Source organism: Oryx dammah, unplaced genomic scaffold (genome assembly GCF_014754425.2).
Source record: "Oryx dammah isolate SB20612 unplaced genomic scaffold, SCBI_Odam_1.1 HiC_scaffold_20, whole genome shotgun sequence".
Taxonomy (NCBI): Eukaryota; Metazoa; Chordata; class Mammalia; order Artiodactyla; family Bovidae; genus Oryx; species Oryx dammah.
The window spans coordinates 53235514-53262556 of record NW_024070204.1 but is presented as its reverse complement, the minus strand read 5'-3'; the positions used below and the strand labels follow the sequence as shown (position 1 = coordinate 53262556).

The 27043-nt window shown below is 44.1% G+C and overlaps 1 protein-coding gene and 1 non-coding gene across 2 annotated transcripts in view; one reads left to right on the top strand and one right to left on the bottom strand.

The window, feature by feature from the left end:
- Positions 1 to 355, bottom strand: part of ZSWIM6 (zinc finger SWIM-type containing 6) — a 212658-nt gene extending 212303 nt beyond the window's left edge. The window contains exon 1 of the mRNA XM_040262393.1: positions 6 to 355. Within this exon, the coding sequence (XP_040118327.1) occupies positions 6 to 355 (350 nt within the window). The remainder of the gene's footprint in view (positions 1 to 5) is intronic.
- An 8649-nt stretch (positions 356 to 9004) lies between these two features.
- Positions 9005 to 9076, top strand: TRNAC-GCA. Its single transcript has one exon. It is a non-coding gene; the product is annotated as a tRNA-Cys (tRNA).
- Positions 9077 to 27043: the final 17967 nt, after the last annotated feature.

Sequence of the window (27043 nt, the reverse complement as noted above, 5' to 3'; positions counted from 1 at the left end):
CCCGCTCGCTGCGGGGGAAGGACCAGTAGACGATGCGGCGCTGCACCGGCTCTGGGATGCGCTCGAAGCGCTCCTCCACGCGCTGAAACGGCCACTTCTCAGCCACCTTGCGCGCCGCGATGTCCAGCAGCGACTCGGGGCTCTGGGTCTTGCCGGGCGGCAGCAGCCCCAGCGCTGCGCCGCCTCCGCACGCCGCTGCCGCCGCGCCGCCCGCCCGCGGGCCCGGCCGACAGGCAGAGCTATAACCGCCACCCGCTCCTCCGCCGCCGCTGCTGGCTCCGCCGCCGCCGCCGCCGCCGCCCGGCCGGCAGCAGAGCCGTTTCGCAGGAGGAGGCTGCTGTCCGCGCTCCGCCATGACCGCGCCGCTTCTAACCCGACAGCGGAAGTGCCGGGACCCTATAAACGGCACAAGGAAGCGCGACACGCACACGCCGCCGCGACGCCACGCTGCCATCTAGGGCCCGCCGCTCCTTGTACGGGCACAAGAGGTGGGGCCTTCGCCCTGACGTCGCGGCCGAGGCGGGGCACCGATAGGGGGACCTAGGGCCAAGGGCGGGCCCTATGCAAATCGCTGAGCTGAAACATAAATAGAGCACTCCGCGGACACGGGGGTAGCGGGGGCGGTGGGGTTGGGTGCCCGATGGGTTGTGAGAATGTCAGGCTGCTGTGACGCGGGGGGGCGGGGCTCAGGCGGGGTTCCCGGGGGAGGGGGCGGGCTGCCAGGCATGGCCTTGGGTGCATGGGTCTCTGCGCCCCCTGCCTGCTCAACTTCCCCCTCCAATTCCCTGCTTCCCTTTGATGTCCCGCAAGTGAGGACGCGCCTCGTGGGTCGCTGCGGGGAGGGAAGAGTAGATGGGAGGTGAGCACCGGCGAGGGGTCCGGGTAAGTGGGGGGTGGGACCCTGAGTTGAGGCCCCACCCCCACCCCCGCCAGAGCCGGCCCGCCGGGGGAAAAGCCTCTGGGCGGAGGAGGCGCTTTCAAAACAAAGAAATGCGGCGTGGAACCCGAGGGATAGGGGTGGTGAGGAAGGCGGAGGAGGTGCGGCTGAGGCCGCCTGCTTCCCCTCCAGTCAGCCCAGAGGAACTCCCCCCACCCCCAGCCCGGGCTGCGGCGCCGGAGAAGAGGGAGGAGGCTGCGGTAGTCGGCTGTTTTCCATTTCACTTTTGCAGACCAAGGCGGAGAAGAGCACCAGCTCCGCTGCTCCTCTTGTCTGCAGCACGCTCAACCCCGAGCGAGTCTCAGCTTCCGATCAGTCTCGGCTTCCAAGCTTGCCAAAGTGTCCGAAAACGCGCAGAGCGCTCGGAACCTGTCCCGCAGCTGTGCGACGCGCGTCTCGAGCTGGCAGCAGCCGCCCCGCCCTCGCGCGCCTTCAGCCCCGCGGGCGGGGATGCCGGCTCCGCGGCCTCTCTACCGGGACCCCGCTCCAGGCCCGGGCGTGCTCCGGCTCGAGGTGGAAGGCACACCCGGGTAGTGGATTTAGCAAACACACCTTTGTGAGTACACACGACACGGGCGCGCGCGCACACACCCTACAGGCGCGCGCGCACAGTCCAGCCGGCTGCAGACGGCGCGCCCCGGCCGCTCGGCGGCGGATGGTGGCTGGGAGCGCACTCGGTGCACCTTTGAGTCCACGGCCAGCCTCGACCCCGGGTTGCGGGGAGCCCTGGCGCTCGGGACGCACGCCGGGCTCTCTGCCGCCGTGGCGGCGCCCGAACGCCCCATCCTCCCGGGGCAAGGCTGCGTGGGGGCGGGCGGGCGTAGAGCGCAGCTTGCTGGGGCCCGGGCGCCGGCGAAGGCAAAGAAGCGAGTCCCCTGTGAACCAGGAACGCTGCAGACATTGTTCTTCGTACTCTCCAGGGCTCGGTCGAATGTGGGTCCAAAACACAGCCTTAATTACCACGTTAGAGAGATCACTACTCTTTGCCCTGCCTTCTGTTTTTCCTGTAAACCCTGTCACTGATACTGTGGCTATTTTAGAAGATAAACCGTATCTCCTTTGACACGTTCGCATCTTTTAAGGTTATTGGCTGATACCCACATGCCTGCCTTGTTGGATTTAAAGAGAGAAGAGCCCTCCCGAGTTTTCAAGAAAATCGCCCACTCAGGGCCGAGGCCCGGGAAACCTCGAGCTCCATCCATCCAGGTCTTGGCTGTTCCCCTCTTCAGGCCCCACCAAGCCCCAGGCTGCAGGTCCCTAGGGGACCTGATGCTGGCCGACTTTCCGCAGCTGCCTTACTTGTTAGGAAAATTTTGGTGACAGTATGTTTTTGTATATCCATCTGGTATTTTTCTGGGCACCTCCTCAATGCTTAGGAAAAGGCCTGGGTAGAAAACTGGAAGACTATCTTACGGGCAAAAGGGAGGCAGAAAGGTTTTTCCTTCAGTTTTTCTTATTTCTGGATTTCTTTTTTTTTTAACTAAAAATTTAATTTAAATATATATATGATAGAAAAAAGTAAGTCGAAAGTAAAATGTGGTTTCCATTCTGTCTTCAAACACAGCCATGATAGAACTTAGGCTTGTGTAATATTGTATAGATTACTAAGGATTTTCATACACATACACACAGAATTTTGGAACTGGAAAGTCAAAGATGACAAAACTCATATCCCCAGACAGGATAAGTGACTCATTCAGGCACCTACCAGGTGTTAATGGAAGAAATTAACTCATACTAAGTGAGAAAGTGGACTGCTTTGGAAGTGCCTACCGTTTATAGATCTTGATTTTGTATTGAACCAACGAGCCTGGATTTAAGGCATTGTCCTACATGGGAGGAATTTCATTTAACTCTGTTCAAAGGTGAGTCCAGAGCCACCAGCTCAGCTTTCCCCCTTTGTAGTCTCTTAACAGAGACCAATTCTCCTGCTCTTGAACTGTCCTCCTCCCTCTGGTTCCCTGACACTCTCCTGATCCTACAATGTCTCCAACTTGTCTTTCTCTGCCTTGTTTTGGGGTTTCTCTTCCTCCAAAGTTTGATGTGCACCCTGCCCTACAGCCTAGGAGGGTCTTCTTCTCTATGTTTAGTGGCCCACACCTTGGAGAGCTTCCACTGTTTGCAACTCCCAACCATGGTCTCTGCTTCAGCTCACTTCTTGCTGGTGGTCAACTCCCTTTTCCATCACCACCTCAAACCCAAAGTACCACATTTCCCTGGAAACTAGGCTCTCTTTCCCTAGACTGTTATTACAGTTGCCACCTGTTCATAGGCCGCCAAGATTTTTTCCTCTTTGCCGGCAACTCATATAGGTTTACTTGCTGAGTTATCTCTCCCGGCCCCTCTCGCTTAGTCACTTATTCCTCCTCTTCACTCCACACAGCCTCCTCACTGGTGTGTCTGTATAACCTTTCCTCATGCAAATCCTCCTCCACCCAGCTGTTATGCTTCCTAAAGTATAATTCTGATGGTATCACCCTCCTGCTCAAGTCCCTTTAAATGACTCCCTGCCATGTACTAGGGAAAGTCCAAATTCAGATCTGATCTTGCCCAAACCCAACTTTCCAGCCTCATCTTTCACTAAAATCTAACAGAACTTCCAGGTCCCAGACAAGAACGTTGTTAAATCCCATCAGGACTTCTCCCAGCTCCCTAGAAGACATCCCAGCTTCCCCAATCTGCACATTTGCTCAAGATGTTCCTGTTGCTGGTAACAGAGACATTCTTTCTCCCCATGGAACTTGTCAAATTCCTACCCTTCCTTCTGGGACTGGCTCAAATGCCACTTCCTCTGGGAAAACCCACCTGGATGTGTGATCTCTCTCTCCTCAAGCTCCTCTGACACTTTGGATCTTCCTCGTGACATTTTTACCGTTCTGCCAAGGGTCACAGCTATGTTTACACTTGCTAGAGCTGTTCATCTCTCTCTTCCCTGGTTAGAAAGTCTCTGAGGGTTGGGATTATGCCTCAGCCATCTCTGTAGTCCCAGGTGCCCAGCACTGCACGGCAAGGTTTCCATCTCCCCAGAGGTCAGCTACACTCATGAGTCAAGAAAGAAGTGCCAACATGTCATCTTTGGCTAGTTCTTGTGCCACTCTCATGTTTGAGGTATTTACAATGTTTTTTCCTGGTGTTCATAGAAATCATTACTAAATTACTTCTAGTTACCCTTTTCAAACAGGCCCCAACCCTAGGGGACCAAATCAGGCCTCTAGTTATGCTGAAATGTTTAACATTAGGCAATGATAGGAAATCAAAGTACAGAAAGTCTTCAGCTTCCCAAATGCAGTGATTCATCACATCACACCACAGCACATCGGCCAGTGTGGTCAGGAGCTAGGCTTTTAGGCTGACTTCATAAATAGAACTCCCTGTAGCTAAACTGATAGACACCCTCTCCCCCAGCACCATACCAAGCGCCTGGCCTGTTGCACTTGGCTGCATGAATAGATGAATAGCCAAGGATTTATTTGAAAGGAGCAGTGGCAGCCTCTCTAGACATCTGTTATGACTTCTCTACCTGTCTTTAAGAATGAAAATTTGAATTAAGTTCAGTAGAGATGTATAAAATTCCTGGAGCAGTGGTTTTCAAGGAGAGATCCTTAGAGTACCCCAGAGCATTGCACACAGTTTTGGAGCTGGGAACCAGAAACTGACACTCGCTTACTCCCCATATGAGTCTTCTTCACATTCAAGTTTGAAAACTACCCTTTGGTTGTTGCAGCCGCAACACTTAAGACGAGGTCTGCAGAAGGAAAAAAGGCTTTGCCTCATCATTATTGCTAGTTGTCTCAGATAATTAAGAGATTAATTTTCCAATAATAGGAAGATTTGAAGATGTAAGAATTAGATCTAAGGAATTTTAAGTCATTCGAAGATGGACAAAGCTATTCCCACTTCCATGCTTTTCCTTGTACTGGGATATACTTTTTATATTATAACCAAAGCCAATTATTATGTTCCCTGGGATATAGTTAAATTGTTCAGAAAGAAAAGCCTAAAATAGTATAGTTAGCCTGTGAATCAGGATTATTCTCCTGTTCAGTAGAGTGACAGAGAATTCTAGGTGACTAAAGAGTAAAGAGTGAGATATTAGAGATGACACTTCATTAGGACAAAATGTTCAAAACCAAGGAAGAGTGCCAAAAAGAATCTCCCTGATCAATCATTTCCACCAAATAGATTCTTGGGCAAAATAAGAAGTGGCCAGGGAATGATCAATCCAGAACTGATCAATTTAAAACAGTTGTTCTGTCTCTGAAGACGGGAAAAATTTGATCTGTTTCAACGGTTAAATTCCAGAAAATCAAACCACTGATATTTCACTATTATTGTTTGAAGAGTGGGTGCGATACAGTACTAGAGGTTTTATAAACAGTAACTCCTTTGGTGCCCCAGTCCCCCTTGCTCCCCATGTTGTACCCACCCCTGTCTCAACACAGTAATGAATGAAGAAACTGAAGCTCAGAGAAATTAACCAAATGTTATTCAGCTCCAGCCTGGCCAAGCAGGGATTCAAGTTCAGTCAGTCTGATGATAAAGTCAGATCTTTCCCCATTATCTACTACTTCCCAGACTTGCCAGATGATAAGAACAGCCCTACATACCTGTTTAAAATACAGATTTCCTTTAGGTCTCCCCTGGAGAGGGCTAGGGTGGGACCTGGAATCTGTTTTGTTTGTTTTGCTGTTGTCATTGTTGTTTTTTAATGTATGCCCTAGATAATTCTCCAGAATAGGCAAGTTGGGAAATTTCATAATTCCACGGCCACATTATCACTTACTAACCCACAGTTTCTTTAAGAAGTACCCTTCTAGAACTTGCTACAATTACAAGAAAGTGTATACAACCACTGATCAACCAACCAATCTTTTCCATCCTATTTCTAAGAACAGTATATTCTGTTAAGACAAAAGTTTTTAAAGTTACAATCTGGGTTTTTGAAAACTAAATTGTTACATCTCAACATATACAAAAAGTCAGGTTGGAAATTTGCTTATAAATTAATTTGCTTCAAATTTTAATTTGGACAATAATTTCCACCCACCCCCCCCAGAGGTAAAAGTGTTTGCTTTTGTTGAATATTAGATAATCTACTCTTGTTAATTTTTAGCAAAAATACGTTAGTGTAAAGATAGTCTGTGTACCATTTCAGTACTGTGAAAACTGATGAGAGTGTTACCATTCTGCTATTCATTCCAATCCAAAGTGCAGTGGTGAAGATCTCATCAGATGAAGCCATTTCTGAACATTTAACAGGCCTCCAATATGACTTGGAACCTACTGATAGCCAAAAGAAATAGGAAATGCCACGTTTAATTAGAGCTCTTAATCTTTCCCTTTTTTTAATAACTGTAACTTTAAAAATATTTTATTGGAATATAGTTGATCATCATGCAAAATGCCAGGTTGGATGAATCACAAGTTGGAATCCAGATTGCCAGGAGAAATATCAACAACCTCACATGTGGATAATAACACTCTAATGGCAGAAAGCAAAGAGAAACCAAAGAGCCTCTTATTGAGGGTGAAAGAGGTGTGTGGAAAAGCTAGCTTAAAACTCAGCATTCAAAAACTAAGATCATGGCATCTGGTCCCATCACTTCATGGCAAATAGAAGGGGGAAATGTGGGAACAGTGACAGATTTTCTTTTCTTTTCTTGGGCTCCAAAATCTCTAGGGATGTTGACTGCAGCCATGACATTCGTCCTTCTTGAAAGAAAAGCTATGACAAACCTAGATAGTATATTAAAAAGCAAAGGTATCACTTTGCCAACAAAGGTCCACCTAAGTCAAAGTTATGATTTTACTAGTTCTCATGTACAAATGTGAGAGTTGGACCATAAGGAAGGCTGAATGCCAGAGAATTAATGCTTTCGAATTGCTGTTCTTGGGAAGACTTGAGAGTCCCTTGAACTGCAAGGAAATCAAACCCATCAATCCTAAAAGAAATCACCCTGAGTATTCATTAGAAGGACTGATGCTGAAGCTGAAGCTCTAGGACTCTGACTACCTGATGTAAAGAGCTGACCCATTGGAAAAGACCCTTATGCTGGGAGGGATTGAAGAAGAGGACAACAGAGGATGAGATAGATAACATCTCAGACTCAATGGACATGAGTTTGAGCAAGCTTTGGCAGATAGTAAAGGACAGGGAAGCCTGGCATGCTGCAGCCCTTGGGGTCCCAAAGAGTCGAACATATCTTAGTGACTAAACAACAACAATAATTGATTTGCAACGTTATGTTTCAGATGTACTGCAAAGTAAGTCAGCTATGCTGCTACTGCTGCTGCTAAGTCGCTTCAGTCGTGTCCGACTCTGTGCGACCCCATAGACAGTCAGCTATACATACACATATATCCATTCCTTTTTTCTTCTTTAGATTCTTTTTCCATATAGGCCATTACAGAGTACTGAATAGAGTTTCCTATTCTGTATACAGTTCTATTCTGTATAGAACTGTATAGAACTGCAGTTCCATACAGAACTGTGTATATGTCAATCCCAATCTCCCAATATATCCCTCCCCCACCCCTTATCCCCTGGAAACCTTAAATTTGTTTTCTACACCCATGACTCTACTTCTGTTTTGTAAATGAGTTTACTTCTGCCCTTTTTTTTCTTTTAGGATTCCACATATCAGTGATATCAAATGATATTTGTCTTTCTGTGTCTGACTTACTTCACTCAGTATGATAATCTCTAGTTCTATCCATGTTGCTGTAAATGGTATTCTTTTTTCTTTTTATAATGGCTGAGTAATGTTCCGTTGTGTATTTACTCCACATTTCTTTATCCATTCCTCTGTTGATGGACATTTAGGCTGCTTTCATGTCCTGGCTATTGTTACTAAATGATGCAATGAACATTGGTGCTCATGTATGTTTTTGAATTATGGTTTTCTCTGGGTATATGTCCAGGAGTGGGATTTCTGTGTCATATGGTAGTTCTATTTTTAGTTTTGTAAGGACTCTCCATACTGTTCTCCATAATAGCCATACCAATTTACATTCCCACTAACAGTGTAGGAGGGTTCCATTTTCTCCTCACCCTCTCCAGCATTTATTGTTTGCAGATTTTTTGATGATGGCCATTCTAACTAGTGTGAGGTGGTATTTCATTGTAGTTTTGATTTGCATTTCTCTAATAATTGGCGATGTTGAGCATCTTTTCATATGCCTTTTAGCTATCTGTATGTCTTCTTTGGAGAAATGTCTGTTTAGATCTTCCGCCCATTTATTGATTGGTTTATTTGTAACTGTAACTTTTTAGTAAGTATTTCATTAAACTTGTCATAAAATAGAAGAATACTATTCAATTGAATAATGTAAAAAATATTTAAAATTTCCATATTTATCTATGTCAACTGGAAAAAGAACTCCCAGTTTTAAACATTGAGAAGTAGCACTATAAAAAAAAATCTTAGAAAATTAATGATTTCCTCAAAATTGCATCAATCTACCAATTCGCTCTTCATAGATACCTCTGATAGGTGAGATAGCAGGAGAAAAACACACATAAGACATTAACTGCTATGGTTTGAACATATTCCCTAGGGAGACAAAAGATGCTCTGACATACATAAAGGATGTATTTGCAGAAAATAATGTCACCCCTCAAATCATTTCATAAACACATAGCAGGAACATTTTCCAAAGTGATCGAACAGTATTTTATTCATTTTCATTCCCATCTGGAGGAAGTGAAGACATATAATTCAGACAACCAAGTAACTTTAGGGGGCACCTTATGCCTAGATAAAGATTATTTGCATTTAAGATACAAGCATGAAAATTAAAGTTAAAAATGTGAAAACCAAATTTTATAATGTATTTATTAAGGGCATTTTATCACCTACAATATTTTTAAATATTCAAGAACTCATTCCTTGTCAAGAATAGCATCATGACAATTCCAATATGAAAAGTGTCATTTCCAATGACTTCGTTCAAACCCAGATTTAAATATCTTGTGAAATGAAGCAGTCTCAGTAAAAGCTGGTATGTCAGATATTTTTGCAACCTGAAATCTATATTAACTAACACCTCCACAGAACTCCACAGACTTCCCTGGTGGCTCAGATGGTAAAGCATCTGCCTGCAGTGCAGGAGACCCAGGTTCAATCCCTGGGTTGGGAAGATCCTCTGGAGAAGGAAATGGCACCCCACCCAGTACTCTTGCCTGGAAAATCCCATGGACGGAGGAGCATGGTAGGCTACAGTCCATGGGGCTGCAAAGAGTTGGAGCCGACAGAGCGACTTCACTTACGACAGAACTACACTACAGTAAAAACTATGGTTATGCAGAACCTCTTTCTTTGTCATTTTTGGCTGCACTGGGTCTTCCTTGCTGCTTTGTATCTCTAGCTGTGGGAAGTGAGGGCTTCTCTCTAGTTGTGGTTTGCTGCTGCTGCTGCTTCTGCTAAGTCACTTCAGTCGTGTCTGACTCTGTGCGACCCCATGGACTGCAGCCCACCAGGCTCCTCTGCCCATGGGATTTTCCAGGCAAGAGTACTGGAGTGGGGTGCCATTGCTTCTCATTGTGGTGGCTTCTCTCCTGGTGGTGCATGGGCTCTGGGGTAAGAGGGCTCAGTGGTTGTGCCATGCTGAATTAGTTGCCCCACCTCATGTGGAATCTTCCTGGACCAGGGTTGAACATGTGTCCCATGCTTTGGCAGGCAGATTCCTCACCACCGGTCGGTGAGGGAAGTCCTTGAAGATTTATTTCTCAAGTACCAAAGCTTTTTAAAAAGTCTTAACCCTGTAGGCTAGAAATCGTCTAATGTGGCATACTTCCTTGACTTCTTAGGCATAAGGTCTCCCTATAAACACAGTGATGCCCTCAAGAGCTACTAAGGCATGCAAGACAATTTGTCCACAACTAAAAGCTGAGACTACTTTTATTCTTTCCTTAATTTTTTCCTTCCTTTTATTTTTCTTAGCTTTTATGTCTTTTTTTTTCCCTCAGTTTTTTTTGGTCTCTACAGTTGTTCTGTCCCCTGTTACTTTTAATTATTGTCATATAATCTGTCTCTCCTCCATTTCTGAGTTGTTGCTTCACATTTGGTGTGGCTTTGGAACCCAGAAAACCCACTTGTTAGAAGTGTGAGTAAAATAAAAATCAATTACTTTCTTAATGAGGACATCCCCTCTGGTTAAAATCTGCACAGTCTGTGTCACATTTATTTTGGTTTCTTGCAGACTTTCTGGATCGCAGGTAGGTGACAGACAAAGAGAAGGTTATTAGATGGTCACACTCTGGTTTCTGAGAGGTTAATATATGGTGATCCTTGAAATTCTCAGTGATGGGTCTGAGGTGCCTATTGAATGATAGCATATGAAATAATATATCTTGAGTATGATTTAGGTTTAAAGTCTTCATAAAATTATAATCCTCTGAAACTTGGTGGTTCACATCTGGAATTTATGGCAATATCCTGCCGGATTTCAGATGAAGCAGAAGCTGCCATTCCCAGATCACATAGAAGAAGGGCCTGTCATGCATTTGCGTTACAGCTTGAGTTCCTGCTGGAGTGAGGAGCGATAGAGAATAAAATCTTCAACAAGCCCACCCCACAAGACCCGAGGGTGTGCAGGACCCAGTTCCTGCTCGTCTCTCCAGCTGGCCTAGCCCCAAGTTCATTCCCCTCACTCTCTGGGGTCCTGCCAATGCAGGCTGCTCAGGCCTGCTTTCGGTTCCTTGAACACTTGAGGCTCACTTCCCCTCGAGGCCCTTTGCCCAAGAGTTCCCACTGCCTGGAATGCTCTCCCTCCCCAGGCCTGGCAGTCACTGTCGAGTTTCCTCCTACTCAGCTTAATCATACTTCCTTAGGAAGGCCTGGCCACTCTGACAGGTCAACTCTGCCTATTACACACTCTTGTAGCTAATGTACTTCCCCCTTGGAGCCCTTCGAGAGTTGTAATTTTTCATTTAGTTGTGTATAGGACAGATTACCTAGAAAATAGTAGGTGCTCAGTAAGTATTTGTTCATTCCGTAGAAAGGAGAGAGCAAGGGCACTCCAGCCAGACTGGCCTCCTCATTGTGGTTAACATCCTGACCTGCCTGGAGAGCAGTTTCCAACCTCTTCCTTTCACTTGATTACTGCCAAGGGCCATGGGTCTCTCCTCTTTCAAGAAAAGAATAAAACCTACTCCATGAACGTGCAGCCACATGCCGTGAGTCTATTACTACAAGGACATCATGGCATTATTCCCAGCAAAGAAATAAGAAGCAAATCTTCCCAACAAATTTCAAAACATTTGCCACCCTGTCATACGTGCCCCCTTTAACATTTGTCTCTTGTTAATTCTATTTGTCTGGCTTTGTCTCAAGTTTTGACAATTTCAAGTGTTCTGGTTGCTGTGGGATGAAGAAACAATGATCTCTTAGAGACTGAGGGGGAAAATATCCACTTTGGAGGAGTTTTAGAGTTTCTCCCCTTTAATAGTATTCATGAATTGAGAGAATGTTGATTTGGAGGCAATGCTTCTGTGACATCAACCAATATTTATTTTTGTGCCTATAATGTGCCAGGCATTGTTCTCTGCCAGGAACACCTCTGCTTCCAAACTGTTACATTAAAGATACCTATGCCCTCTCCCAGGCTTCTTTGGGTTATTTTTAAGACAAGTTCAAATTGCTGAGTGAGAACTGTTAGCTCTGAGTGAGAATCTTTACCATCTTTCCTCTAAACATCTTTATAACACTTCAGATCAACTAAATTTTAAAACATATTTTATAAGTCTTTCTGACACATGGGAAACTAGGTTATGAAGAACTACACTATATATACATTGTCGATTTTATTTTTTCTTTTGCTATTTCATAGGTAGAGAAAAACTTCTTAACTTTCAGAGCAAGAAATAAACATTAGATGTTGCCTCTTTTTTGTTATTGTTCTGTAGTCTTAATAGCTGTAGTCTGAAAAGTTTTTATAATTAAGTCTTCCACAGAAAGCTTGACCAATAATAACCGAAAAGTTTGAAAAATCTGGAAAATGAAGAAAAGAGTTTACTTGTCTCCTGAAGAGGCAAATATCCCCACAATTTTACATCTTCTAAGAAGGGCTTCATTTCCTTTAAACTTTGAACTTAGAACCTATGTATGTGTGTTTAGTTCTGTATGACTTGGTTTTTAACACATTATATAATACCCTGTGTTGTGATTTTCTACATCTCCAGAAAGTTTCCAGGTTCGCTGAAGGACAGGTATGGGTGCTTCTAACATATCTCCTGCCTCATTTCTGTGTGGAAGCTGACCGGTTGCCTCTCCCTCTCCATCTAAGGTATCTTCCTCCTGTAAAGACTGCTCCTCACTGCACTTTCCTACCCATCCTGACTGCTTTTTCTTGCCTGTAATTCTGGCTTCATTAATATCCAAAGAAGGCTTCTACCTCAAATGTGTGTTTGAGCAAGGCCAAATCTCCAAACTAAACAGTCCTCTCAATTTACAGTTCAAACGTTAGAGATTTAGTTCATTTGGACCTTCATGAACCCCCTTTGAAAAATATCCAGGGACTTCCCCAGCAGTCCAGTGGTTAAGACTTCACACTTCCAGTGCAGGCGGCCCAGATATCCATCCCCTGTTGGGGAACCAAGTTCCCGCATGCTGTGCAGTGCAGCCAAAAAGAAAAAGAAGAAGAAGAAATACCAATATCCCCTGAAGGGCTAAGACTTTAAGCCATTATCAATTTATAATCCCAAGGGACTAGTTAAACTGAGTGTCAACCCCTCTGCCACTTCCCGTGGAGAACTAAATCGAGGATGGGCCCTACAGGGTGGTGCTAACAAGGAGAGGGTTACTGGGGTGTGGGTTGCTGACTGAACTTCGCTAATTTCACAGTGTTACCTTGGATTTCACACTCTTCAGTTCATGGCTCTCCTTGACGTTTCCTTTTTTTTTCCCCCACTTTGTTTCACCTTTGCTTCTCTGCCTAGGTTTATCTGTGTGTACAAACCTCTGTGTATATCCCCCCTGGCCTGTCTTTGTTGGGACACCGACTTGTCTAGCAGTGTAACCATAAAAAATTAGTTCAGATTCCTTGTTGGATGATTTAGGTATTTTCAGCTTCATTAACAGCTAATCACCACACAATGGATTACTCAACCAGGGTTTGAAATATGCCTTCAAGGTGGCTAGACTAACTGGAATGATCGTGGAAGGGGACTTCAGGAGGGTATCACATACACACAGCTATTATGTCTTTGTGGGAACACGCATTTACCTATGAATTGTCTGTGCATGTTCTTGGCAGGTCCCCTTTCTTATCCTCTGTTCCACACTCCCACCCCCACCCCAGCCTCTGCCAGGTCTGCCTACAGATCCCTCAGTCTTGGAGGCTTCCAGAGAAAAGTGAGCGCTCATTCAGGTCCAGCGGCGTCCTGAGGAGTATCCCATCATACCCTCGGGTGAGGCAGCCGGGCCTTCTGTACCCCAGCAGGGTTTGGGGTCAGGCTGAGAGGGAAAAACGCGTAGCCAGGAAACCTGGAGAAGTGCCACTAGGGACACAGCCAGGTGTCTTTCCACCCTCCTGTTGCCTTGCCCTCGGGGACCAATTAGCGTGAGGGTCAGAAGTGTGACCCTGGAGCCCAAGTTTTCTGTGGGCTCTTCCTGCAGCCACTGAAGAGACTCTGGTGGGTATGGTCAGCGTATGGGTTAGGTTAATATGAGAGACGATGAGGCCCCCCTCAACCCCACAGATTCCCCAGCTCCAGGGCTGCTTTGAACAACTGAAGGCAGGTTGGCCAGAGTGGCAGCAAATTGGGGTAGGGTGCTGGGTGCAAGCCTGTTCCCACATGCAGGATCTGTTTTTGCAGGTCTGGCGCGAACGGTTAACTCTGGCCACACGAAGTGCTCTGTGGGCAGGACTAGCCTTATCTGCCCTGGACGGGGGACTGTTGCCAATGGCTGATTGGATCAGTCGGGTTTGCTCTCAACATTTGTCAATGACCATTGTCAAGTGTTGCTAGGATTGCAGGAGAAAGGCTTCACTTGATTGGCTGAGCAACTGTATTCTGTAGCCAATCCGAATGCTGAGTCTGTGGGCAGGGGACTCAACATGATGGAGCGGGATCAAGCACAGGCAGACACATTCTGGGTACTAATAAGGTGTCTGGAAACAAGGAATTATAGTGTTCAGGAGTCCCATGCGCCTCGACAGCTCCAGCAATGGCATGGCTGCTGTTCAAAATGTTACAGCTTAAGTTAAAGTCATTCCCACTGATTGGAGCATATCGAGATTTCAAAACAGGGGAGTAGCCATTGTAAGGAGGAAGTAAAACTCCTTGCTCATTGTGTTTTACAGCCTTCCTTAGTAAAACTGCTGAATTGTAATTTAAAATATTCCACCCTTTCAAATAAATTAAGTACAGCCCTTAAAAACAGGAAATGAGAGAGGTGCACACGTATTGTCAATTAGACATTCACAGACATAGTACCACAAGGCGAAGCTGAAAATCACCATCGCATGAATTCACTTTAGGAGGATGACAACAAGGGTCACCACCAAGGGAGACGTTATACCTCTGGCAGTGTATTCTTGGGCTGGAACCTGAATGCTAATTAGGGAACAAATGAAAGACAAACATCAGCTTGAAGGGAAATTTGGATCTTGCCTGATCACAGATACTCTGAGACTCAGATAAACCTTATGTTACTAGGGAAAGTTACTTGATGGTACTTGACGGTAGCAATGACTGAACCCACCCTTCAGAAAACATTACTGTGAGTCAGCCAGATGTTCCTGCAGAACTCTAACAATATATCAAAAGCAAACAGAATTATCTCACCTGAAAAATAAGTTAAGCTTCTGTACAATACTGATTTTCCATCCAGTTGTCAATATGATCACCAAACTTAAGCATTTTAATGGTCAGTTTCTGTTCAATCACAAGAAAAGCTGTTTTAGTCTCTTTCTATTCCATGCCATGCCTCTCCCTTTGCACTTAGATCTGTTCCTTAGAAAGATGGAGCAGTCATGCAAGAATACTAATGGAAGAAAGGAAGGAAGGGAGAGAAGGAGGAAGGAATGGAGGAAAGAAGAGAAAAGAAGATACATCAGTGTATGTTTCCCATGGGTCCCCTCCTCTAGTATTCATTTTCTCTTTCCAACCTAGACCCTTCTGCTCTTAGAGGACCCTCCATTCAAGCCAAGGAGCTTGGTTTCAGACTGAAACAGGCGTTTCTGCATTTTACTTTGTATACATTTTGAAGTAGCTCAAAATGATTAAAAAAAAAAAAAAGAATAAGATTCCAAGACTGAGTTTTGGACAATGTCACCTTCCACCTCCACTGGTAAAAAGAATATGCCAGAGGAAGAAATGATCTCAAGGGGGATTGGCAGCAGGACCACCTTACTGAAAGTACAGCTTCATAAACCTCCCCACCAAATTCCCCACTCAACTCTGCCCACACAGTCCAGTGGAACCCAAGTAACTTAACTCACTCTGCCCAGGACTCTCCTGTGTCTTAATGGAGACACTCTAATAGCAGGGACCATTGTTCCAAAGGGGAGGAAATAGTATTGGGGGTTCACTTTGTGTTGTTGTTGCATGCAATGCTAAATGCAGCTATTTGTGCTGTTGGCAACATCTGAGGAAGTGATTTAACCCGCTTGCATAGCCAGGCATAGTGATTTCTCATGTGGCTCTGTGGCTTTAACCCTACTTGTTTGTCCCTTCTGATTATTTCAGTCATGTTTGCATATTAATTACTTAAGGCATAGCTTTATTATTTCAGAGGCTCTGAAGTCCTGCTTGATTCTTCTAACTCAGAACCTAGCTTTCTCTGCTGACCTTATTTGCTCTCTTCAGAAACAGATCCAGGAGGCCAGAAAAACTTACCACCCACACAGACTCTTCATAATCAAGTTGTTGGATGAAGACAGGTAAGTTAGAAAAGTTACACTAGGTTCTGTCCTGGCCTGGCAGGCACACCCACATAGTCATCACTGAGTATTCTCCAGGGTTAGTACTGCCCAGGGCTTTGCAAACTGGTGTTCTCTCTCCACAGTTTATATTTCAAGATAACTTCCAATGAGAATCATATAGTCAGAAACCAAAATGGTAGGTTATAAAAAGCTACTGGTTCAGTGAAAAACAAAAATTTGACTACTAATTTCAACCTATAATCAAACAGTAAAAATCATCCATTTAACTTCCATCCCTTTTTTTTTCTGATTCAGTTTCTAATAAAGGGGAAATTTTGCTTAATGTAAAAAGTAGAAGCAAAAGGCCTGGGATAACCCACAACTAAATAAGCAGTTGTAGAGCATTAGTGATTGTTGGGAGAAGATGAAATAAGAAAGGGAGAGACAAGCAAGGGAATTGACATGAAGTCTGAAAGACCACATTCAGCCTGCACCCTCAAGAAAGTGTGTAAGAGAAAGTAGGCCGGAACAACAATGAAGGTAGGGTAAAAAAGATGTGACTTTAGTTTTCAAAATGTCACGCCCGTATTGAGTGTCCCTTTGGTCCAAACGAGAAACAAAGGGAGAAATCCAACAGCTTCACTCACAAGCAGAGCAGTTGGCAAAGGGTCAAGGGTAAAATCTTGGAGAAAGCTTCAGCGTGCAGCCTAAGAACAGGTGGCAAGAATCCTTTCAGCTGGTCTCTGTTTTTCCAAGTCCTGCTTTTCTCATTGTCCCCTATTTCAGGGGCTCCCAATCTCCGGGATCTAAGGCCTGATGATTTGAGGTGGATCTCATGTAATAATAATAGAAATAAAGTGCACAATAAATGTAATGCACTAGAATCATCCCCAAACCACCCCCTTCATGGGTTCATGGAAAAATTGTCTTCCATGAAAGCCATCCCTGGTGCCAAAAAGTTTGGGAACCACTGCCCTATTCCCCCTTTCAATCTGCTGTTCATTTTATCTCATGCCATTGCTCACACCTGGCTCTCTCTGTGGATTCCTTTTTTGTAAAGCCTTCCGGGAAAGATTTTCATTCATTCATGGCCATACATGCAAACCACTTAAGATGCTGTTTTTCAATAACGTGATTAATTTAAAAAGCTACTTCTGATGCTCATAAGCAGAAGGGGTGACTTCATTCCACAGCCAGACCATGACCATGTAGTTTTATTGGTGATAACTCTTTCTAGCTGGCAAAACAGAAGACTTGTTATTATAAAACACAAGTGGAAAGGGAGTTCTAGACTTTGCTTCATTCTCTGGGATGTTCTTGAGAGAGTGTTGACAGATCGCCAGGTTTCCCTTAGTTGTTCCCAATATGTACATAGTAGATATTTCTTCAGACAAATAGAGTTATTACAATGAAACCAGTGAAGCTTTGAATTTCCTTGAGGCTACAATAGATTTTAGGAGCACCATTTGTTAAGATCAATGTGCTCTGTTTAGGTCACTGAAAGCCATAACCATAAAAGAAAAAAACTGAGAGACTGGACTTCATTGAAATTAAAATTTTCTCATCAAAAGAGACCATTAAGAACAGGAATAGGCAAGACATTACTGGAAGAAAATATTTGTGAAACATAAACTTGACAGAGGACTGAGAGCCACAATGTACAGAGAATGCCTACTCAGTAATAAAGACAACAAAATTGCTTGAATGGATAGAAGATTTGCAAAGACATTTCACAAAAGAAGATGTGTGACTGGCAAAGGAGCACATGGTGATGTGTTCAGTGTCGTTTGTCACTAGAAAAATGGAAATTAAATCAGTGAGATACTGCCCACACTCACCAGGACGACACTAAATACAAGCAAGGATGTAGAGCAACTGGAACGCCCATGCATTACTGGTGGGAATATTAAAGGCTACATCTGTTTTAAAAAGGAATAGCAGTTTCTTTTAAAAAAAGAAAAAAAGCATACACCAAATGTCATATGATATCACTTATATGTGGAATCTAAAAAAATTTTTTGTAGATCTTATTTACAAAGCAGAAGCAGACTCACAGACTTAGAGAACAAACTAATGGTTACCAGCAGAGAAGGTGGAGGGGAAGGATAGATTGGAAGTTTGGGACTGATGTGTACACACTGCTGTATTTAACACAGATAACCAGCAAGGACCTAGTGTATATCACAGGGAATCTGGTCAATATTCTGTAATAACCTAAATGGAGAAAGAAGTTTTTAAAAAAGATACATGTATATGTGTAACTGAGTCACTTTGCTGTACACGTGAAACTAATATAATATTGTTATGTGCTTAGTCGCTCAGTTGTGTCCGACTCTTTGGGAGCCCATGGGCTGTAGCCCACCAGGCTCCGTTGTCCATGGGGATTCTCCAGGCAAGTATATCGGAGTGGATTGCCTTTCCCTTCTTCAGGGGATCTTCCCAACCCAGGGATTGAACCCAGGTCTCCCGTCTTACAGCCTGATTCTTTACCATCTGAGCCACTGGAGAAGCCCGTTATTCAATTATACTCTGATATAAAATAAAGATTTCTTAAAAATTAAATATACCTCTACTCTGTGACTAGCTGTTAGGCAAGTACGTTCTTCCCAGTGGAAATAAAAGCATATGTCTATAAGAAGGCTTGTATACGAATGTTCCCAACAGCTTTATTACCAATAGCTCACAACTAGATACATCCCAGGTGTCCGTGAACAGATGGATGACCGTGCAAACTGTGGTATAGTCATACAATGGCATACTACTCAGCAATAGAAAGGAGTGAACTACTATCACACTGAATAATGTGACTTAGTCTCAAAGACAGCATGCTCAGTGGGAAAGTCTCTGTTTGATTCCATCTTTATATGAAATTCTAGAATAGGCAAAATAATCTGTAGCGAAAAAAATAGAAACAGTGGTCGCTTCTGGAAAGGGGAGGAGGGGTGAGGATTGATAGCGAAGCGGGGGGAGACTTTCTGGTGTTATAGTGATGTTCTGTGTCTTGTTAGGGCTTTGGATACACAGATATGTGTTTGTCAAAACTCTGAAAGTATACATTTAAGGTTTTATAATTCATTATATATAAAATGTACATCAGAAGAAAAAAGTAAATATCGAACTGAAGATTTTAGGTAGAAGTTGGTTCATGCCTGCCATCTATGTATTTATTTATTTGGCTGCATGAGGCCTTAGTTGTGACACAGCATCTTCCTTGCATCACGTGGGATCTTTCATTGCCGTGCGTGGACTCTCTAGTTGCGGCGAAAGGGCTCAGTAGTTGCAGCCCACGGCCTGTCTAGTCGTGGCCCACAGGTTCCAGAGCATGCAGATTCAGTAGTTGCAACTCCCATGTTTAGGTGCTCTTATTTCCCAGGCTAGGGATCAACCCCGAGTCCCTGCATTGGAAGATGGATCTTAACCACTGCACTGCCAGGGAAGTCCCGCCTGTTATTTACTTTTAAGGACATGAGAAAGAAGGGTGAATGGAGGAGGGATATACAGACATGTGACAAAGGGGTGTTAGTCACTCAGTCGTGTCCGACTCTTCGAGACAACACGTGCTGTAGCCTGCCAGGATCCTCTGTCCATGGGATTCTCCAGGCAAGAATACTGGAGTGGGTTGCTATTCCCTTCTCCAGGGGATCTTCCGGACCCAGGAATCAAATCCAAGCTCCTGCATTTCAGGCAGAGTCTTTACCATCTGAGCTACAGGAAGCCCAAAACAACAGCAGTAAAATGTTAATGGTAGACTTTACAATTAAATGGTGGGTAGATGAGTATTCACTGTAAAATGCTGTGTAAAATTCTCTGTATATTTGGAAGCATTCACAGTAAACTGTTGGTGGGAAAAAAAATCCATATGCTAGTTTTACTCATGGACACTCTCCAGTTGTTTGTTAGATCTAAATGTTCTATCTTTTAATATTAGATGACAATCACAGAAAATGAAGGCTTGGGTTCATCTTCTCATATCTGACTTTTTTTCCTTTTCAAATCTGGTCTTTCATACCTTTTATTTTAGCAGACAAAAGAAGCCAGGAAATGGTTATTATGAGAGGAAGGGAGGGGGAAGAGAACTGTGACCCTTAAAAAAAAAAAAAAACACCAAAAAATTCCTACTGTAAAATAGTGAATATCAAGAGCAGGCAAGCACTTCAGACTTGTAGAATCAAGAAATTAATGAAAGCACCAAGACTGCATCCTCAGAACCACTGGGGAATGATAATTACAGACAGTATTTCTGGAGCAGACACATAACCTTGATTCCCAGGACATCCCCTAAAGCACTCTAATAGTATGCTATTTGTGGAAGGTTTTTCCACCTTTAATAACAGAGAAATAATGTTAGAAGGAAAGAAATCCCTTATTTAGCCACTAGGGTGTCATTATTGAGCCCCAGCTGAAGGCCCCTTTAAAAGCGTCCATATGGTAAAAGAACATGTTTCCCCACGAAATCAAAACTGAGTACATCTGAGACTTCTGAACATCTTTCTTTCTTGGATCTTAAAATGGTTTTGTGCATATTTGTGAAAAAAAAATTTATGATGTGCTATCTTCCAAAGTGAATGGTTATTTATAATTCATAAAAGACCCGCGCACAGGAAAATTCTTCCCTTTTATTAGCCCTGTAAAGTTAGACCAGCTGATCTTTTAGTACATATTACAGACATCAAATTCTCCGTATGGCTGAAGTTTCTCTCCTCAAACTAAATGCAAAGAGGCAGTGCTACTGAAGCTGTTGTTCAAAAGCTAGTGGGGTCCATGTCTCTTTTGATAAAATGTTAAATAAACAAAAAATCACTCTCAGAGTCTCTAAAGACACAGGAGGGAAAATAGTTGGAATGCTAAACATGCTTTTTAAATTTTGCACAGCCTTGTAAAATACAAAGACTTTTTTTTAATAGTTTTTTTTTTTAATCATTATTATTTTACTTTTTGACCACACCAAGAGGTATGTGGGAATCTTAGTTCCCCAACCTGGGATCGAACCAGCACCCCCTGCATTAGAGGCATGGACCACCAAGGAAGTTCCACAGTGGCATATTTTTAAACGAACCTTTTTTTTCTGTTTCCAACAATTGACCGTGGTCTTCGGACACTGTTGACACATCATTCCCTTTCAGCTGCTGCTGGCTGCTTGTGACTCATGGTGCGAGTTCACGAGCAGAAGTGACTTGGGCCCAGCAGCATGGGCACAGGGTGCCTGGATCCGTTACAGGGGGTCCGGTGCCAAGTGCTCCCACCCAGCTGCACCTGCACATCCCTGTCATGATATCACAGAAAGTTACTTCCTTCAAAGTATCCAGCTTAGCTCGCCCTACCAGGGTCACGTCTACCTCGGTTAGTGGTGTGCCTTGGACCCACATAAGGGAGTTTCACAGAATTTTTAGAGATCTAAGTTCAATGTGAAATTAACACATGGCTTTGTTTCCTTTGAAGTTCCTGCCCTCTAATATTGCAGATGAGCCTTTTAAGCTCTAGAACTGTCTGGAGATAGAAACTCTTTCTGTGACCTGACTTTTAAATACCTTGACTTAAAATACAGATTGCTAACTGCCAAACACGAAAAGCCAGCTCACGTGTAGGACAGGGTCCTTGGTCAGAATGCATTACCTCACCTTACAGGGACGAGGGATGATGGATTCAAATGCTTTCTGAGCAGGATTTTCACCACCTTATGCTGCCTGACTCAGAAGATAAGAATGAGGAGATCATAGCCTCTTGATATGCCAGCTGTACTGTGTAGTACTAGCAGTGGGGATGGAAAAGGCAATATTTATTCTGAGGGCCCTGACAACATCATCATGAAGTCACTCGTCCACTCCTAAGTGGTTTGCATTTTCCAAGATCCAGAGAGAGAGAGAGAGAGAGGCTCATGAGCTATAATTCTAGGCACCTTTCCCCTTTCTACCCACACTCTTATTCAACATGTCTAAGCACTGTATGGAAAAGCTAGATAGTTGACAAAACCAAATATGCAATGTGCTATCATATGTTTTAGTTTAATACTTTCAGAATTTATTTCCCAATCACATAAATGAAATCTTTCAAGTTCTTCTTCCCCACCATCCATCACTCAAAGCACTAAATCATTATCGAACAGAAATGTTCATCAGTTATCCACTGTGTCGTATCCTCCCTTCCTCCTTCCATCCATCCAACTATCCAGGCTACACATATTTCTTGGGTATTTATCTCATGCCAGCTCCTATGGTGGAGATGTGGACATGAATTAACCCTGCCCTTTAGGAGCTTCTAGTCACACAGAAGATGCTCTCCTGTACGTCCCCCATGCCTTCACTGGAAAATTAACTTTTCTGCTGTTACTTCATCAGAGCTGGAAAACAGGAATTCCTCCTCTTCCCAAATAATACTCCTAGGTTCACGAACTTTGTGTACCCTGTTTTGTCTGATGGCCACCCACCCTATCCTCTGAAACCCAAAACACAGTCATGAGAGAAACTAACACTTATTGCAGTGGGAGTAAATTTCAGCAGATCGCTCGGATAAGACCGAGGATAATGGCAAAGCCTCACTTTGCAATTTTAAAATTTAAACAGTCACTGCCTAGTACCGTGTATTTAATTTTCTCTCTCCTTTCTAGGGCACTGACCCCCTCCTACAGAACCAGACCTCTGGGGTTACAATTCATCTGCATGATTCACTCCAATCTGCCCTTCAGTCCAATCATCTTTTTGGTTTTCAGAGATAAGTCCTGAGATCCTTCCTTTCGGAAGGCCCTAAGTACAGCTTCCTTATCCATCATCCACTGAGCCGTGTCCTTTGAAATACTGTTGTGCTTTTTTTGGTTTTTGTTTTTTTGAGGGAGAGGGGAACTGAACTGGAAAGAAACCTGGGTTGAGGAGAGGATGCCAAGAAGACACCTAAGGATTCCCTTTATGCTTCATCCAGCCAAGCCTCTGACCACCTCTAGGGTTTATGACATTTCGTAAGCACACCTAATAAGCCCCTTTGGCAATATTCCTTGAAGAAGTTTCCATACCCCAGGACAAGACCACAGCTTCCCAGTCTCCCTGCCATAGCTCACCAAGGTTCCATGTATGTAAATGCGTTACTGCTGGGTCAAGACGTGGACCCACTCAGCTCAGGAGGCTGCTGGGGCAAAGACAGCTGGGCAACCACTTAGGAAATGTAGGGCTGGGCTGATAAAGAGTTCTAGAGAAGAGACCAAACACAGCGCCCCCTGTTTGCCCAGGCACTAGAAATTGAGGTTGGCCATCAGTCCTGTGCTGGCACTTGGTACGGAGGCCTGCTCCAGTCCTGGAGTTATATTATCCTCAAGTCCCCAACCTTCCAACCAGTTCCTCCCTCACCCCTCACGCCTCCTTGCCCTGCACCAAAAGTGACCACTTCTGGCTGCTCTTCTATATACCTTTGGAAGTTATGCTTTCCCTTCCATTCTTTGGGTCTGTGCATGCTAAGTCGCTTCAGTTGTATCCAACTCTTTGTGATCCTATGGACTATAGCCCACCAGGCTCCTCTGTCCATGGCATTCTCCAGGCAAGAATACTGGAGTGGGTTGCCATTTCCTTCTCTAGGGGATCTTTCCAACCCAGGCATCGAACCTGTATCTCTTACATCTCCTACATTAACAGGTGGGTTCTCTACTACTAGCGCCACCTGGGAAGCCCTTGGCTGCTCTTCTGCCTGGTGTTTTTGACTATCCCTTTGGGCACCACTAGCCTGTGTTTTCTCAGCTTCTCCACTCTCAGACCACTTTAGCCCAAAAGGTTCAACAGAATCTCGTGCCAGCCACTTATGTACTTTAAAATTTTCTAGTTAGATTTTAAGTTTGAAAGAAAGTGAAAGTGAAAGTTGCTGAGTCATATCTGACTCTTTGTGATCCCATGGACTAGTCTGTGAAATTCTCCAGGCCAGGATACTGGAGTGGTTAGCCTTTCCCTTCTCCAGGGGATCTTCCCAACCCAGAGATTGAACCCAGGTCTCCTGCATTGCAGGTGGATTCTTTACCAGCTGAGCCACAAGGGAAGCCCTTTTTAAGTTTAAACAGGGAAAAAATTGCATCCAATTTTTGAAACTTTAAACAGCTTTATTGAGGTATAATTCACATACCATACAATTACCCATTTAAAATATACCACTGAGTATATTCACAGAGTTGTTTAGCGCCATGATCAATTTTAGAACATTTTCATGACCCCTTTAAAGATTCCTTACCCATCGGCAATCAGTTCCCATTTCCCTTCAAAATCCCCAGTCCTAAGCAACCAGCCATCTACCTTCTATCTCTGTGGATTTGCCTCTTGGCCATCTCATATGAGTGGAATCATATAACGTGTGGCCTTCTATGTCTGGCTTCTGGGGCTTCCCTTGTGGCTTGGCAGATAAAGAAGCCGCCTGCAATGCGGGAGACCTGGGTTCTCTCCTTGGGTTAGGAAGATCCCCTGGAGAAGGGAAAGGCTATCCACTCCAGTATTCTGACCTAGAGAATTCCATGGATGGTATAGTTCATGGGGTCGCAAAGAGTCGGACTCGACTGAGCGACTTTCACTTCACTTCTGTCACTTAGCATTGTGTTTTCAAGGTTTGCTCATGCTGTAGCTTCCACTCTACTGTATTTTACTTAGTCCAATCTATCCAAAATATTTCAACATGTAGTCGATTTTAAAAGTGATAAGTGATATATTTTGCATTTTTCCCTATACGAATTCTTTGAGCTCTGGTGTGTGTTTTACACTCAGCACGTCTCAACAAGACCAGCCTCACTGCAAATACCCAGCAGCCACATGGGGCTCATGGGCATTGTGTTGGAAAGCACAACCCTAACCAGAGCCTTTTCCATTATCTTTAAAAGCAATAGCTTTCTCTGTTCACATTCACACTCCCGCAGACCCTCCCCACCCTACATGCACCTACACTGTGTTTCCCAGCTGGCTTCAGCATTTTGAGGCAGCACCATGCTTCTCTCTGCCAGTAGACAGCCCTGAACTCGTGTTTCTGTCTGGGCAGTGCGTGCTCAGGTCAGAATCTACATGCAGATAACTGGAGCTCACTCTGCCAGGTCGCTTTCCTTGCCCAGGGGCCTTGGCTACATGATATGTCTTGCTAAAGTGAAATTTTTTGCTTAAAACTTAACAAAACTTAAAAGAAGTTTTTTTTTTTTTCTGTTTTTTCAGAAGCAGGTCTGTCATTTCTTAATTTTCTCCCTGGTACTTTTTTTTTTTCTTCCAGCCATTGTTTTGCTAATAATAGCTCTAAGCACACAAATAAAGCTCACTGGTAGTGGTAGATTTGGGAAATTGCTACAAGCTTCCTCACAGCTCTATCCTGCTCCTGTCAGCCATTTCCCCAAGAATATGGACGTTTAATCAGTGTGAGGCTGCATCTTATTAGTCTGGCTCATTAGCTATCACCTCCTTCCAGGCGTGGGACAGAAGACAGAAATGCTGCCACCAACTGCCTGGGATGCTGGGATTTCAACAGGAAGTGGGACCTTTATGAATGAAGCACATTATTTATCTCAGTGTGGCTATGTCTATATGGTCATATGTAAGTTGTTTCTAAACATCTGCTGTTGTTAAGATGGGCACATGGCAGTGTTCCTGAAATTGTGTTTTCAAAGGAAAAGCTTACAAAATTGGTGTTATTTAGGAGAAGGCAATGGCACCCCACTCCAGTACTCTTGCCTGGAAAATCCCATGGATGGAGGAGCCTGGTGGGCTGCCATCCATGGGGTCACTAAGAGTCAGACACGACTGAAGCGACTTAGCAGCAGCAGCAGCAGCAGCAGCAGCAGCAGCAGCAGCAGCAGCAGCAGGGGAACAAAGATCCTACCTCCCATGGAGCAACTAAGCCCACAACCAGAGAGCCCAGGCCCTGCAACAAAAGATCCCACAGGACGCAACGAAGACCTGATGCAGTCAAATAAATAAATAAATAAATAAATAAACACGTAGATCTGAAATTCACCAAAAATTTTTTTTAGAAAAGAATTATTCTAAGAGAAAAAATCTGACTCACTACACCAGTCAAGATTTCAGCCTCTTGATCAAACAAACACTCCTAAGGCAATAGCATGCTAAGAAAAGCAGACAGCAATGGTAGCCAGCTCTGAGGTGTGGGGAATTGCTGTGAACTGGCTGATATTACCTGCCTCCTTTTACTCAACAGAAACTTTGTTTTCTACAGAAAATGGCAGCACCACTACCATTCTAGGATTCCTTGTGTTAGGCCTCACCCAGCAACTGCTTGGCTGTCTATCCATAGTTAAAATACCTAGTGCCCCAGGGAATGTCATAAAATTTCACTGTATTCAGTGACGCCCTGTTCAGTGAATTGCAGAGAACTGAGTCTTCTTATGCACACCTGGCTGTGAATCACTGACTCAGTGACCTCCATGTGGAATCTGCTCTCTTGATGTAATTAATTTAGCCTTCATGAGATGGAAGTTCCTAACCTTTCTTAGGGATGCATGCCTAATTTCACATATCTCTGAAATTACTTCAGTTGTTTACATGGCAATCTTGTGTGATCCAAGCAACCCTAGGGCTGTCATTTTAAGACCGTTTGAAACGCCTTAATAGTCCCCCCCCCTTTTTTTTCTTTTCCTCTTGCCCATTTCCAAATGGAAAGAATTCTTATGAAGTAATAGGGTGGTGGGGAGAGACGCAGTTTGGTTTAGCTCCTACTAGTTATTCCATGTTATGCTTGAGTGGATTATTTGCATCTGGTCTCTATTTGTTAACATCAATGGGTTATGTTTGCATAACTAGATTGAATTATAAAAGAGCTTCCATTTTGAATGATTGACTCTCACACACACAAGAAAGCAAAAAGAAACCATGCCCTAAGCTAGAGATACCAGCCTTGGGAAACCTGTATTGGAGGGGGAAAAAAAAGAATCTCTTGGAGTCCATCACAAAGACTTTCTGGTTTCAATTTCCTCTTTTCTTTTGAAATAAGATCCAGTACCCCAGCCCTCCACCTCGAATAAAGTAGCTGAAACTTGGCAGGAAGTGGTGTGGCAGACCACCCAAGAATTAGGGGTGTCTGATGTGGAAGGGAAAAATTAAATGAAAAGCTGAAGATGATGTCAAGTAGATGAGAATGACTCATCAATACTGAGCTCCTGTTTCTCTCCAGTGAAGATTCCTGTGCTGGAGTGTCTAGTTAATCACCCATCTAGGATGAGCTGGGCTAAGCCACTTTCCAGGCCATATCTCAGCCTCCAGGCAGTGTACAACTAACCCTTTCGAA